At 44.0% G+C, this 15,927-nt stretch overlaps 1 protein-coding gene across 1 annotated transcript in view; it reads right to left on the reverse strand.

Annotated features, from left to right (window-relative positions):
- The window catches only part of PRKCH (protein kinase C eta), a 170,744-nt gene that overhangs the window by 81,364 nt on the left and 73,453 nt on the right, over positions 1 to 15,927 (reverse strand). Inside the window, exons 6-9 of the mRNA XM_050952601.1 lie at positions 14,685 to 14,814; positions 13,148 to 13,275; positions 2,626 to 2,769; positions 1,615 to 1,788 (exon numbers count right to left, since the gene is read on the reverse strand). Of these exons, the coding sequence (XP_050808558.1) occupies positions 1,615 to 1,788; positions 2,626 to 2,769; positions 13,148 to 13,275; positions 14,685 to 14,814 (576 nt within the window). The remainder of the gene's footprint in view (positions 1 to 1,614; positions 1,789 to 2,625; positions 2,770 to 13,147; positions 13,276 to 14,684; positions 14,815 to 15,927) is intronic.

Raw genomic sequence — 15,927 nt, forward strand, 5'->3', positions numbered from 1 at the left:
GGGCCTGGGGCTCCAGACCCTGCTGGGAGCCCGAGGCCTTTTAAATTGCCCCCTGGGGAAGCTGGGCCACCCTGGTACAGCGCACTGGCTTTTGCTGGTACACCGTACTGGGGCTTGGGCATAGGGTCCTCTTAGGGGTGAGCTGATTCAGGGGAATTTGTTAAATTGGCCTAAAGCCGGCCCAGGTGGCTGAGATTTAAAGGGCTCTGGGCTCTCCATGGCTGCGGGCACCCCAGAGCCCTATGAATCCCGGCCGAGGCTGAGATTTAAAGAGCTCTGGGCTCCCCGCCACTGCCGGCAGCCCAGAGCCCTATGAATCCCGGCCACAGCTGAGATTTAAAGAGCTCTGGGCTCCCTGCCGCTGCCGGCATCCCAGAGCCCTATGAATCCCGTCCGCGGCTGAGATTTAAAGAGCTCTGAGCTCCCTGCCGCTGTGGATAGCCCACAGCCTTTTGAATCCAGCCACGGGCCGCACAGTGAGCCTCCGTGGGCCGTATGTTGTGCAGGCCTGTTATAGGTGAAACCGCATTATATCGAACTTGCTTTGATCCATCAGAGTGCACAGCCCCCCCGCCCCCGAGCGCTCCTTTACCGCGTTACATCTGAATTCGTGTTATATCAGGTTGCGTTATATTGAGGTAGAGGTGTACCTCAAACTCTAACAAAAATCTCTCCTCCATTATGTGGGAGTGGCTTCCCAGGGCTCCACCCCAAGCAGGTATGGTGCCTGAGCTCTCCGGCCGGCTGTTGCACCACTCAAATTAAACACAAACACCATCAATCAGGTTGCTGCCAGAGCGCACTCCTTCCCCGTTAGGGATTCACCAAGCAGCACAGAAGCACGCGTGATTAAAGGATAATTTCTTCTATGGACCTCTAAGGGAAAAGGCAGGCTCTATGAGATGTCAGTAGAAGACAGATTAGTAATAACTAGAAACGAATTGTAGCAGTTTGAAAGAGCATCAGTACCTAACGTACTTGGATCTCCATAGGAAGGATGAGTTAGCTCATCCAGCGTACATCCACACGCTGAGAGATAGCTATTCTACACTGGGCGGGCCCAAGGTCCACTAAAGTCAATGGGACTCTTTCCATTGACTTCAGTTGGCCTTTGATCAGACCCTGCACTAGCTAGGAAGATGGACAAGAGCCAATAGGTTTTTCCCCAATCCAAAATCTAATCCTTTGAGGTTGCAGAGTTGTGCTGTAGTGGGGACAGCGAAGTGTCATTCAATGTTCTAATCAGGATCTCTAGGTCCGAGATCCCTCACTGACCAGTTCAGAGGATTGCGTGGAGAAGGGAGGCTCAGAGTATGTCTGGGGGTTAGCTCTGACACAGGCTCTGTGGCCAGGAAGGATGGCACAGCAGGTCTTCCCCATCATTGCAGTTTTGTTAAGCAACTGAGAACGAGGCAGGATTTTGCCAGACAAATGGGGATGTTGGAACTGGCTGGAACCTTTGCCCTGCCTTCAACTCCATCATGGCATGGAGAAACTGTGACTATGGCAGGTTTTGAGGGAATTGTCTGCTTATAGCGGGGGAGGAAAAATACTGAGGAAGGCTCCATGCTACCTAGCGCACGGGGAGCAATGTGGAAGCTGCACCATACTCACAGGAGTCTGAAAGCAGTAGAAAAGCTGGGTGAGGAATGGGTGGCTCCTGGCCAGGGACAGGATGCGCTTCTCTGTCATGGTGCATTCCACATCGTCATCCTGGAGAATAACATCCTTCTTCAGCACCTTCACAGCATACAGCTGGTCGGTCTCTTTTATTTTGGCAAGCATCACCTAAACCAAAGCAAGAGAATGAACCGTATGGGCTAAATCCTGCTCTCTCCCACACAAGTATGGATTGGGCCCAGACTAGGAAAGGCTCTAGTCTGTGGAAGAAGCTTATTTGACCATCTCTGAGGGTGAGATTTACCTGTACTCAGTTTCTTAAGGTATTAGGCTTAGATTTGTGTGTTTTGTTTTATTTTGCTCGGTAACTTACTTTGTTCTGTCTGTTATTACTTGAAACCACTTAATAAAATCATTTTTGTATATTAATATACCCAGAATAAATGATTAATACCTGGGGGAGCAAACAGCTGTGCATATATCTCAGTGTTACAGAGGGCAGATTTATGAGTTTACCCTGTATAAGCTTTATATACAGTAAAACGGATTTATTTGGGATTTGGATCCCATTGGGAACTGGGTGTCTGGGTGCTGGAGATAGGTAACCTGCTGAGCAGTTTTTGGTTAAAGTCTGCAGCTTTGGGGGGCATGGACCAGACCCTGAGTCTGGGTTGCAGCAGGCTAGCGTGTCTGGCTCAACAAGGCAGGGTTCTGCAGTCCCAACCTGGCAGGAAAATGGGCTCAGAGACAAATTCAGCACTTCAGGTGACAGTCCCATGGGGGTCTCTGTGACCGAACCCATCTCATAGTCTTTCTGCATACTATATGTATGTTCACCCTGATATTCATGCATGCTGAGCTCCCATGCAGACCCCACTGATTTCCAGTCTTGTTTCTCCTGACAGGGATCTTACGTTTTATTTGTTCTGGGAAGCACCTCATGTACTTGGGAGCCATTAAAACAACAACACTACTAATTCATGAAGAGCCAGGAATAAAACTCACCTTCCCAAAGCTGCCCTTTCCCAACACTCGGATGAAGGTTAAATCTTTGATCCCGAATCTGCTTGCTGAACTTCCACTCACACTGTTGCCATCGTTTGAACTCTCTTTTCCCTGGCGCCTCAGCGTGGACCTTGAAACTAATTTCTGTGGAGGAAAATAACTGAGTTTGCCTAAAAATTGTATCTCCACAACAATACGCCAGAGTGTTTACTAACGATGTATCTGTCTGGGTACGTCTGCTGTGCTCAGCTGCATTGTATTGCAGCTGAAGTATGTTGGGCATAATATCACCTCAGGCGTCATGCGCAACCACCCACCATCATCCATGGCCACAAAGAAACATAAGAACTGGTGATTGCTCTGTGTTCTACCTTGTAATGTCACTTTCCTAAACCTAATGGGCAAGCCAGACCACTCTACTTTGGAAATGGGAGAGCTAAGTGAAAAAACCTGGGAATCTCCCATCTGAATTATAGGGATATGAATAACTATGGCTACCTAATACCTCACAGCATGAACAGTATCAGAGATATTTGGAATCCAAAAGATTTGTGTCTAGTCACTTCCTCTTCTCAGCCTCCCTTCCTGCTTACTAGCTACCTCTCTACCACTAGGCCGCTGGCTTCCTCCTTCAATACAAATTCCTTTGAAGCTTCCTCTTCCCTAACTATAGGGAAGATCCAATTTGATGGTGTCCCTTCACATTTTCAAGAATACTGCCAGTATCAATATCTTTCAACAGCTATTATTTTTGCAGTAGTTAGATCCAGTCAATATCCAGTACTCTCTGTTCACGGCTCTACGGATGTGGTTGAGTAGACAAGCCCCAAATACTTACAAAATGTAGGAGATTCTTGCTCCATCTCTACTCCCCCTCACCCCCAAACTTATTCACACATAGATTTCTTGAGCTCCACCTTGTAACTGTTTCATAGTAAAGCAAAATTCACAGCTGCACAGTGAGACCTTTGACAAGGCCAATGTTACAGTAATTGAAAATTCAGCCAAGCAGAATGAAACAAAACCATTTGGAACAGCTTCCCAAATCCCTAACAAATATAAGCTCCCAACACATCCTGATAACTTAATCACATCCTTTACCTCACAATTAGGAAAGCCAACTACATACCAGGGCACAGATAAGTTGTATCTATATACTGTGCAGATTATACAGAGGACATACTAGTAGTGTCTGGTTATTCAGAGCACACGCTGCTCCCACTGAAATCAATGGGTGCTTCAGGGAATAAAAGGTTAACTCTATTACAGTTTGTGCTACAGACTGAAGGATGATGATGAGAGGTTTGAAAATCTCTGTAGGCCTGTCATAGCATTCTCTCTCAGATCTGAACCTTAGAGTTCAGAAAATGAGATACTAGCACCTGAATCATCTAAGCTTAATTACCAGCTTAGATCTGATAGCACTGTCACCACCCAAAAATATAGTGTTTTGGGGCACTCTGACCTCCCCAACCTTCCCTGGGGACCCCAAGAACCCAGATCCCTTGGGTTCTTAAAACAAGGAGAAATAAACCATTCCCCCCACCTTTCCCCCTCTCAGAATTTCCCTCCCTGGGCTATCCTGAGAGATACTGATCCAACTTCTAAATCACCATACAGAGAAGCATCTCCCTTCCCTTCCACAAAGAGGCAAACAGATTCAAGGAAAACAGAGAGAGATTCTCTCTCTCCCCCTCCCGTCTCCCCCACTCATCCTGGTGAGTTATCCTAATCCCTTGGAATAAAACAAGGGAGACAAGAAAAAAATCAATCAGGTTCTCTAAAAAGAAATCTTTTAATAAAAGAAAGGAAAAAGTAAAGAATTATCTTTGTAACTTCAAGATGTAAATATTACAGGGTCCTATAGCTTACAGACACTAGAAAGAGACTTTCCCCCCAGTACCAATACAAATCAAAATATTCCCAGCAACTACACATATAAAAGTTAACCAGCTAGATCCGCAATTGCAAATAGAGTAAAACAATCAAAAAACCTAAACCGCCTGTTTTTACTTATTATTAGGAAAAAAACTTAGAGAGCCTGTAGTAATGTCTGGTCTCTCTTAGACACTCTGAGAGAAGAACACACAACGGACAAAGAACAAGCACAAAAGCTTCCCTCCGCCCAAATTTAAAAGTATCTTGTCTTCTGATTGGTCTTCTGGTCAGGTGTCCTGTTCCCTTCTTGTAACCCTTTACAGGTACAAGAGACATTAACCCTTAACAATCTGTTTATGACACGCCCACCAAATTGCAGACAGTGGGGAACCTCGCTGGCGGCGATTTTTTTCTAGAACTTTAAAATAAACAGATTAATACAACACATGCACCTTTACATATATTACTAAGTATATAACTAACAGACTTTTACATTTTAAGAACACTTTTTAACTACTGGATTTTGGGAAACTTTCACGAGAGAGTGCATTAGCTACTTTGTTAGAAGCTTCTGAAATGTGTTGAATTTTAAAATTAAAATCTTGGAGAGCTAAACTTCATCGAAGAAGTTTTTTGTTGTTCTTCTTGGCAGTATGAAGCCACTTTAGCGCAGCATGGTCGGTCTGTAGCTGGAACCGCCGTCCCCAAACGTATGGGCGTAGCTTTTCCAGGGCGTACACAATGGCATAGCATTTCTTTTCACGGATTGACCGGTGACTTTCCGTCTCAGACAGTTTCTTGCTGAGAAACACGACAGGATGGAAGTTGAGATCCGGTCCCTCCTGCATGAGAACTGCTCCTATACCATGCTCAGATGCATCTGTGGTTACTAGGAATGGCTTGTCAAAGTCCGGGGCCCTGAGCACAGTGTCAGACATGAGTGTCGCCTTAAGCTGAGTAAAGGCCTTCTGACACTCATTAGTCCACTTGACTGCATTCGGCTGGGTCTTTTTGCTCAGGTCGGTCAGTGGGGCAGCGATTTGGCTGTAGTGTGGTACAAATCGCCTGTAGTACCCGGCCAAGCCTAAGAAGGATTGGACCTGTTTCTTTGACTTCGGGACAGGCCACTTTTGGATAGCATCCACCTTGGCCAGTAGGGGGTTTATGGTTTCTTGACTCACCTGGTGTCCCAGTTAAGTTACTCTGTTTTGGCCTATTTGACACTTTTTGGCCTTAACAGTTAGTCCGGCCTGCCTGATGCGCTCAAAGACCTTTTCCAGGTGTTCTAGGTGTTCGGGTCAGGAGTCAGAAAAGATAGCCACATCATCGAGGTAGGCAACTGCATATTTGCCCAGTCTTGCTAGTAGACCATCTACCAGCCTCTGGAAGGTGGTGGGTGAATTTCGCAGCCTGAAAGGAAGGACATTAAATTCATACACCCCCGGATGGGTGATGAATGCTGACCTTTCCTTGGCAGGTTCGTCTAGCGGTACTTGCCAGTACCCCTTGGTTAAGTCTATTGTAGATATGAATTGGGCATGTCCCAACTTTTTCAATAGCTTATCGGTGCGGGGCATTGGATAGTTGTCTGGACGAGTTACTGCATTTAGCTTACGGTAGTCCATGCAAAAGTATATTTCCCCATCTGGTTTGGGTACCAGAACCATTGGAGATGCCCATGCACTGGTAGATGAGTGGATTATACCCATCTGTAGCATGTTCTGGATCTCCCGTTCTATAGCTGCTTGGGCCTGAGGAGACACCCAATAGGGTGGGGTTCTAACTGGGTGAGCACTACCTGTGTCAATGGAGTGGTATGCCCGTTCAGTCCATCCTGGGGTGGCTGAGAACAATGGGGCGAAGCTAGTGCATAGCTCCTTGATTTGTTGCTGCTGCAGACGTTCCAGGGTGGTTGAGAGGTTCACCTCTTCCATGCCACCGTCTTTTTTCCCTTCGTAGTAGACACCGGCAGGCCACTCAGCGTCATCTCCTCCCTGGACTGTAAACTGACAAACCTGTAAGTCTCTGGAATAAAAGGGCTTGAGAGAATTAACATGGTACACTTTGGGCTTTAGGGAGGAATTGGAAAAGGCTATGAGGGAGTTAACAGCTCCCAGGCGCTCTTGGACCGTGAATGGCCCTTCCCATTATGCTTCCATCTTATGGGCCTGTTGTGCCTTCAAGACCATAACCTGGTCTCCTACCTTGAAGGAACGCTCTCTGGTATGTCTGTCATACCAGGCCTTTTGCTCTTTTTGAGCATCCTTTAGGTTTTCTTTAGCAAGGGTTAAAGAGTGTCGGAGGGTGTTTTGTAGGTTGCTTACGAAGTCCAGAATGTTAGTTCCTGGAGAAGGCGTAAACCCCTCCCATTGCTGCTTCACCAACTGTAACGGCCCCTTAACCTCGTGGCCATACACAAGTTCAAACGGTGAAAACCCTAAACTGGGATGTGGTACAGCCCTGTAGGCAAAAAGCAACTGCTGCAACACTAGGTCCCAGTCATTGGAGTGTTCATTGACAAATTTATGTATCATGGCCCCCAAAGTTCCATTAAACCTTTCCACCAGGCCATTGGTTTGATGGTGGTACGAAGTGGCAGCCAAGTGGTTCACCCCATGAGTGTTCCACAGTTCTTTCATGGTCCCTGCCAAGCAATTAGATCCTGAATCCGTAAGGATGTCGGAGGGCCAACCTACCCTGGCAAAAATAACTGTTAGGGCCAGGCACACAGCTTTAGCCCTGGTGTTGCCTAGAGCTACTGCTTCCGGCCATCGAGTAGCAAAGTCCACGAAATTCAGTATGTACTGCTTTCCTCTGGGTGTCTTTTTTGGGAAAGGACCCAGAATATCCACAGCTACTCGCTGAAATGGGACCTCAATCATGGGGAGTGGCTGGAGAGGGGCCTTGACCTGGTCTTGGGGTTTTCCCACTCTTTGGCATACCTCACAAGACCAGACATACTTGGCAACCGTCCTTGCCCATCCCCTCCCAGTGGAAGGACTTCCCTAACCGGTCCTTGGTTCTGTTCACCCCAGCATGGCCACTGGGATGATCATGGGCTAAGCTTAAGAGCTTTTCCCGATGCTTAGTTGGAACCACCAACTGTTTTTGCAGGTGCCAGTCTTCCTGGTGTCCACCAGAAAGAGTCTCCTTGTATAAAAGTCCTTGTTCTACAACAAACCGGGATCAATTAGAAGAGCTGAGAGGCGATGGGGTGCTTCGTGCCACCGCCCAAGCTTTCTGAAAGCTGTCATCTGCTTCCTGCTCCGTCTGGAACTGTTCCCTTGAAGCTGGAGACACCAGTTCTTCCTTAGACTGCGGACTTGGGCTTGGTCCCTCTGGAAGCGATGTAGGTGATGGGGTTGTTTCCGTTGCTGGTGAACCACTCTCCACTGGTGCACCAGGGGGTATTTCAGGTTCTGGTTGAGCCTCTTGGGTGTGGTTGTCTGCTGCTTCTGCCAGTTCAGGCTCGCTGGCGCGCTCTGGCGTTGGGGTTGAAGATGGATTTGCTGGCACCGGTTCTGGTGCTGGCTGCTTTTCCAGTTCCTGGTTTGGGACTGGAGTCACTGTGGCTGTTTTAGTTGTTAGCAGGGGATCCGGGTCCACTACCTCTGTCTGGGTCTCTGTTAACACAGACAGGGCCTCAGTGGACGGCTCAGGACAGGAATGGGTCTGGAAGCTTGCCTGGTTTGGCTATGTGTAACCATTCCCACTCTCTTGGCCCGCTTCACCTGGTTGGCCAAATCTTCCCCCAGTAGCATGAGGATGGAATAATTGTCAGAGACTGCGAAAGTCCACATTCCTGACCAGCCTTTGTACTAGACAGGCAGTTCAGCTGTAAGCAAGTCTACAGCTTGTGACATGAAGGGGTAAATTGTCACTTGGGCCTTTGGGTTGATGAATTTGGGGTCCATGAAGGATTGGTGGATAGCTGACACTTGTGCCCTCGTGTCTCTCCACGTGGTAAACTTTTTTCTGCGCACTCTCAAAGTTTCCCTTCGCTCCAAGGGTATTTGAGAGGCATCTGGGCCTGGGGATCTTTGGTGTGATGGTGGTGTAATGAACTGCACTCGGTTGGGGTTCTTTGGGGAGTTGGCCTTTATATGTCCCAGTTCATTACACTTAAAGCATCTTCCAGCTGACTGGTCACTGGGTCGAGGTGGGTTACTGGAGACTGGTGAGGTGGAAAAATAGGGCGTCTGTGGCTTTCCTTGGGTTGTAGGTGGGGTCTTTGGCTGCCCTCAGTTGTAGGGTTTATTGTTGGTGTGTCCTCTGGGGTATTCGTTCCCCTTGACAGTAGCTTTTTTCTTTTCTGCCACTTCCATCCATTTGGCTCCAATCTCCCCCACCTCGATTACCGTTTTGGGTTTCCCAACTAGGATGTACCTCTCTATTTCCTTAGGAATACCATCTAAGAACTGCTCCATTTGTATCAGGAGATGCAGCTCGTCCATATTGTTAACCTTTGTTCCTGATATCCAGGCTTCATAATTCTTTGCAATGTGGTAGGTGTGTCGGGGGAATGACACATCTGGTTTCCATTTTTGGTTTCTGAACCACCGACAGGCATGTTCAGGTGTTATCCCCATTCTGTATCTGGCCTTGGTTTGATAAAGTTTATAATCGTTCATTTTCTCCTTAGGCATTTCAGCCGTCACCTCTGCTAAGGGTCCACTGAGCAGTGGCCTCAATTCTACCATGTACTGGTCTTCAGAGATGCTGTACCCAAGGAAGGCTCTTTCAAAATTTTCTAAGAAAGCCTCAGTGTCATCTCCTGCCTTGAAGGTGGGGAATTTCTTGGAATGTGGAACAACAACTGGCGAAGTGTTGTTAGGATTGGCTGTGTTCTGTTGCTTAGCCTGTTCTAATTCTAGGGCTTGCCAGTGGGTCTCCCTCTAGAGTTCCAGCTCCCTCCTGTGGGCAGCCTCTATGGCTGCTTGCCCTCTTTTGAAGGCTTCCTCTCTGGCTGCTTGCTCTCTTTTGTAGGTTTCCTCCTCGATTTTTTCTTTTCTTTCTCTCAGCTCCATCTCTTTTTGTTTTATTTCTAGATCTTGTAGTTTCTTTTCCATGTCTCGCTTGTGGTCTGTGTTTCTGATTTGTTCCTCTGCCTCCAGTCTTGCCAGTTCCTGTTTCAGGCCCTTGGTAGTCATGGTTCCTGTTTTCTTGTGTTGGGGTGCCCTCTGGTGTTTCCTGCCTGAACTGCTGGTTCTCTGTTGGCTTCCTGGGGTTACTTAGCAACAGAGTCCTTTTTAACTTACTAGCCTCTCCCGAAAGAGTTAAAAAGCAAAAGAAAAACTCTCTTTCATTTACAAATGTGTCCTGGCTGGAGTGTGTTGCTGACCACTTAAGGCTGCTTTGTCTAACAAACGACCGTCGTTAAACCTTAATAGCCCTCCCTATGCCCAGCTAGCACGGAGCAAGGAAAAAAAAATTTCTCTGGTTGCAGTTTAAAAAAAATAAACCCCTTCTCTCTGCTTATAACCAGCTAGCAGAGAAGCAAATTAATAATCTTACTGGCTTTTGGATTCTTATCTATCCCACCACTGCCACCATGTCATAGCATTCTCTCTCAGATCTGAACCTTAGAGTTCAGAAAATGAGATACTAGCACCTGAATCATCTAAGCTTAATTACCAGCTTAGATCTGATAGCACTGTCACCACCCAAAAATATAGTGTTTTGGGGCACTCTGACCTCCCCAACCTTCCCTGGGGACCCCAAGAACCCAGATCCCTTGGGTTCTTAAAACAAGGAGAAATAAACCATTCCCCCCACCTTTCCCCCTCTCAGAATTTCCCTCCCTGGGCTATCCTGAGAGATACTGATCCAACTTCTAAATCACCATACAGAGAAGCATCTCCCTTCCCTTCCACAAAGAGGCAAACAGATTCAAGGAAAACAGAGAGAGATTCTCTCTCTCCCCCTCCCGTCTCCCCCACTCGTCCTGGTGAGTTATCCCAATCCCCTGGAATAAAACAAGGGAGACAAGAAAAAAAAGTCAATCAGGTTCTCTAAAAAGAAATCTTTTAATAAAAGAGAGGAGAAAGTAAAGAATTATCTTTGTAACTTCAAGATGTAAATATTACAGGGTCCTATAGCTTACAGACACCAGAAAGAGACTTTCCCCTCAGTACCAATACAAATCAAAATATTCCCAGCAACTACACATATAAAAGTTAACCAGCTAGATCCACAATTGCAAATAGAGTAAAACAATCAAAATACCTAAACCACCTGTTTTTACTTACTATTAGGAAAAAAAACTTAGAGAGCCTGTAGTAATGTCTGGTCTCTCTCAGACCCTCCGAGAGAAGAACACACATCGGACAAAGAACACACACAAAAGCTTCCCTCCGCCCAAATTTAAAAGTATCTTGTCTTCTGATTGGTCGTCTGGTCAGGTGTCCCGTTCCCTGCTTGTAACCCTTTACAGGTACAAGAGACATTAACCCTTAACAATCTGTTTATGACAAGGCCTATTTTGCTATGAGCTTGATCCAAAGACCGCTGAAATCAATAGGGGCAAGATCCTCTACTTGTCCCATTGATAGGCTATGAAGATTTACATCACCTGAGGATCTGACCTGTGAATCTTTCCCTTGAATTCAGCGGGCTTTGGATCAGGTCCTTTGTAGCTGGAGAATCAGCATATTATTTGTCTGTCTTTTCCTCTACATCTCTTTCTTCCGCCTGTTCTCTCTCTCTTTCTTTCTTACCTTGGTTCTACATGAAGACAAAGTTGGTTTTATGACTTATGCCAATATACAAGCGTTAACTTCCTCTAGCTATATGTTGAAATTTGTCATGTCTGATTATTTATTTTATCTTTTTATGTATTTTTGAGAAATATTAGTAATCATAAAATTGAAACTACCCATTGTAAGTTGATACAAGGCCCTACTAGATCTTCCAGAAAAATTACCATGGAGATGAAATAGTTTAAGTAGAACACTGCTGAAAAACTTTAAAGCTGCTTTATTATCAAAAAAGACAAGTCACATCATGTTTGTCTTTCTTGCTCTTCTTGACGTAAACACATTTTTGATGCTATCATAATTTGGGCTCTTTGCAAGATCACACACTGTTAGCATCACTAAGGCCAATGTACGCGTTCTTGGCTCATGGTGGATCAGAGGCAGTTTCTAAATCAGGGCTGAAAATCCTTAGAGCAACACAGGTCTGTGGGAAAACACTCTGCAGTTCTTTTTCATAAATCTTGTTTAATTTAACTGTAGTCATTTTTCCAAACAACATCTCTCTCTTCGCTTGTTTAAAAAGGTGAATTTCCTCTTCTATTAAATCTCTCAAGTAGCCTTTTGATAGTTCTCGAGCTTTTGTGATATTGGAATTGGCGTAATTTATAGTTGGGTTTCAAATAAATGAAAACATGCTATTGATTTTTGAAGCTGGTTCAGATCTTCTTGTATTTGTGTGGATAAGCGTGTCTAAAGCAACATAAAAAATTTCAACCCTGAACTCAGTTTCTTGGTTTTCTTGGTCATACGTGGTGGTCCAGTCTTCACCATGGCGTGTTTCCTCTTCCTGCTTCTTTTCTTCTTGAAATCTTGTCCAAGGCCTAGGTCCACTGCTACAGTATTTTTTCAATTTTCTGCATTTTATGGTCTTTGGAATTCATGTAGTATATTTGGGTTGTGCATAGTAGAGGTATTTCATCCAATAATTATATTGTTCCTTGGGCTTGGAGGCCCCCTCAAATTGGGGGAGGGCTCAGGGCAAACTGCCTCATTTGCCCTCTCCTCACCACCTATTTTCATAAATATTTACAGACATTTTAACACTTTGTTACATTAAATTTTATAATACTAAATAGATTGCAGAATACTTTAAAATACATGAATATACAGTGCACACTTAGGCCCTAATTCTGCAAACTCTTATGCACAATGGGACTAATCAAGTATTCAAAGTTAGGCATATGTGTACTGTCTGCAGGGCTGGGGCTGGAAAGTTCTCATCATTACATACCTCTCAGCTGAAGGGACAGGGGCTGCTTGCCATATACTCCAATAAATAACAATATCTAGTTCTTATATAGCACTTTCCATCCATAGATGTCAAAGCACTGTACAAAAAAGGTGAGCACAATGACTTCCATTTTACAGATGGATAAATCGAGACAGAGGGAGGTGCAGCGACTTGCCCAAGATCAGCCAGAAAAGCAGTAGCAGAGCTGGGAATAGAACCCAGGTTTCCTGAGTCCCTGTGTAGTGCTCTATTCACTAGGAAACACTGTCTCTCTATTTGCCAGTGGACATGTCACTGAACAACATTGACCTTTAAACTAGATTTAGGGCTGGATTCTCCTCTCACTTGCACCACTCAGGCACAGTTCAATGGAGTTTCACTGCTGTAAGTGTGAGAGGAAAATCAGGCCATGGATTTTGCCACATTTCACACTGATCTAACAGGAAGAAACACACATGGAAGCCTCTGCAATATAAGCTTGGAAACTGAACATACATTTTCCAGATGAGGTGTTTGCTGAATGTCACAGAATGAAAGGCAATTGGTCCAGTGCACTCCACAATGCCCTTCATTCTAACCAAAGCCCTAACCAACTTTTCTTGTGATTGTACAAATGACACAGCTGTAAACTCTGATAAAGAAAAGAGAAAGGTCTCACCGAATTTGGAGAAATATTTCCTGGCTGCAGGCCCATGCATGCCAAGGTTTTGGCCAGTTCTGCTGCATTCACCCCACAGTTGGGTGCCACGTTGGCTTGGCACCTAATATGTACATTCATTTTACACACTGAGGGGGTGAAAAATAAAATCAAATGAACAATTGAAACAATGCTGAGAGAAAGACTCAGAATGTTACTGCTGAAAAATAACATGGACTAAAGGATTTCTGAAAATCTACATTATTGCCCTGACCCTGCGCTACTGAAGCCAAGGAGACTTTTGCCAAAGGGACTTGCAATGGAGGCATGATCGGAGCTCCTATGAGAGAACAAGGCTATGAACAACAGGTGACAGTACACCAAACTACCCAGTATGATGCAACATGGTCAGATGTCCATTTGTGTATATGTATGAGCCTGGTGGATACAAGGGGTACATACGCTACTCTGCAGCTATATCTACAGGTACAAATTAGCTCCAGGAGCCATGGAACTTAATGACACACTTCAACAGGGTTGACAAAGGCTCGGTGAATAACTGATGTTCCAAACTGAAAATTTTAACAACATTAACATTTCTAAATGAAGTCATTTCAAATAAACAAAAACCCAAGTGTTTTGCTTCAAAAATGTTGAAACTGAATTATTTTATTTTTTTATTTTTTAAGGTTTATTTCAACCAAAACTATTCCGCTAATTTGAGATAAAATTGCAAAATGTTTTGGTCAATTTGAATCTGCTTTTTTGGCAAAAAAAATCATAATAATTGTCCAAAAAAATTTGCCCAACTCTAGTTTACAACTACACCTCTACCCCTATATAACGCGACCTGATATAACATGAATTCGGATATAACGCGGTAAAGCAGCGCTCGGGGGGGGGGGAGGGGCACTGTGCACTCTGGTGGATCAAAGCAAGTTCGATATAATGCAGTTTCATCTGTAACGCGGTAAGATTTTTTGGCTCCCGAGCACAGCATTATATCGGGGTAGAGGTGTATCTAGTTTCACATCTATATCATTCAACATAAAATTAAACTCACACAGACACAGAACACTGGGGGAGGTGAAGGCAAATGGAGACAGAGCATTTGTTACTTAAATGGCTTGACAATAACCATCAAACAAAAACTAAATGCCAGAAAAACTTTTGCAGTCAATTAATTGTGTGACAAAGAGCCATGTTAAATCAACAAATATTGATGACTTTTCCCCTGTTAATGTTTTTTTCTTCTACTTTGTTAGTATTCACTGCCGAAGCAACGGTTCTCAGGTAAATAGCAAGAGCAATGCTGGAAGTAGCAATATCCATGAGTTATTTTCAGCTATGTGATTGAAAGAAAATTGAATCCACTCTGCAGCCTGGGAAAACAAGAGCTATACATCACTTTTGTATCTACGGACTAGAGAGAAATGTAATATTCTTTCAACAGCTTACGCTAGAAAATACAGGAAATTATACCCTCAGCTCTTTGATTTTCCATACATCCATAGACGTTTTCCTAAGAAAGCCTGAAGAAAGAATAAGGCTTGCTTACTTTTACACTGCAGTCCTTGTCGCATTATCCCCCACAGCAAAGAACCACAATGATCGCAGAAGGTTGGTACTTTGTAGTTGTGGATTCTAAACTTGTGGGGAATGTTGATTCCAAATCTTTGTTCAGAAACCTGAGAAGGAAACAAAAAGAAACACAGGGTAGAAAAATCAGTACATATATAGAGATAATTTTATTAATAAAAAGTACATTAATGTAAGAGCAGGGGTGGGGTGGAGAAGGGGGTTGGACTAGATGACCTCCTGAGGTCTCTTCCAATCCTAATCTATGATTCTATGATTAGGAAGAACTGCAGAATTATTTTTAAAAATCCCAGTTCTGAAAGTGTCATCTCTGCTCTCCACTGCATTGTAATTTACCGAATGGTAATGCTGCAATGCATTGACTGAGCTCTAATCAGCAACCAACCTGCTCTGGCAGATTTTCTGACATGCTTTGAAAGTAGAACAAAGCAGATTTTACAAAGCATTCATTAGCTAATTTCACATTCTTACAATGAACTTGGAATTATTAAAACTAGATGGGACTTATATTTGCCTCATCACAAACCTAACTATGAAACCATTTAAGTATTGAATACAAATTATTGCTAACTATAGGAGTCTGTTACTAACTAATCAGCATTAAAAATGTTTAATTTATGTGTCACATGCAAAAATACAATTCATTAAAAATGATGAATCTCTGTATCATTTTTAGTACATGGCATCAATTTTCCCAGGCCTTCCAAAATTCCTCTCTTTTTTCCCCACTTCTTATCAATGTTTATTTCCATTTTGGATTTATCTCCACTTCTCCTCCCCTTCCCCACATCTGGGGTTATTCCTCTTTTCCATTGTGAACTATTTAGATCACAAATGCAGAATCAGAAAACTTTAGAAAATGTTACACATGTTGAACAAATGGATCCTATTTTATTTTATACTCAACATTTCGGCCCTGGCAGATTGTAAGGTGAATCCATATCTTAATTAAAAATATAGGTGCTAATGGAACAACAGGTTTCAAGTCAATTATGCCTCTTGAGCTCTCTCTCTTTTTTTTTTTTTTTTTTTTTTTTTTTAAGAGCTTAGGACTTTTTTCGTTAAAGTAATTAATTGCCATCTTGAGAGAGTTGGTATTTGACTGACGTTTTAGGATTGGTGAGGAGTCATTTTAAAGTTTAGCTCAACAATTCTGGTAAGAAATAGTGAGCAATGGCATCTGTTCACATGTTCTGGAAAAA

Source organism: Gopherus flavomarginatus, chromosome 5 (genome assembly GCF_025201925.1).
Source record: "Gopherus flavomarginatus isolate rGopFla2 chromosome 5, rGopFla2.mat.asm, whole genome shotgun sequence".
Taxonomy (NCBI): domain Eukaryota; kingdom Metazoa; phylum Chordata; order Testudines; family Testudinidae; genus Gopherus; species Gopherus flavomarginatus.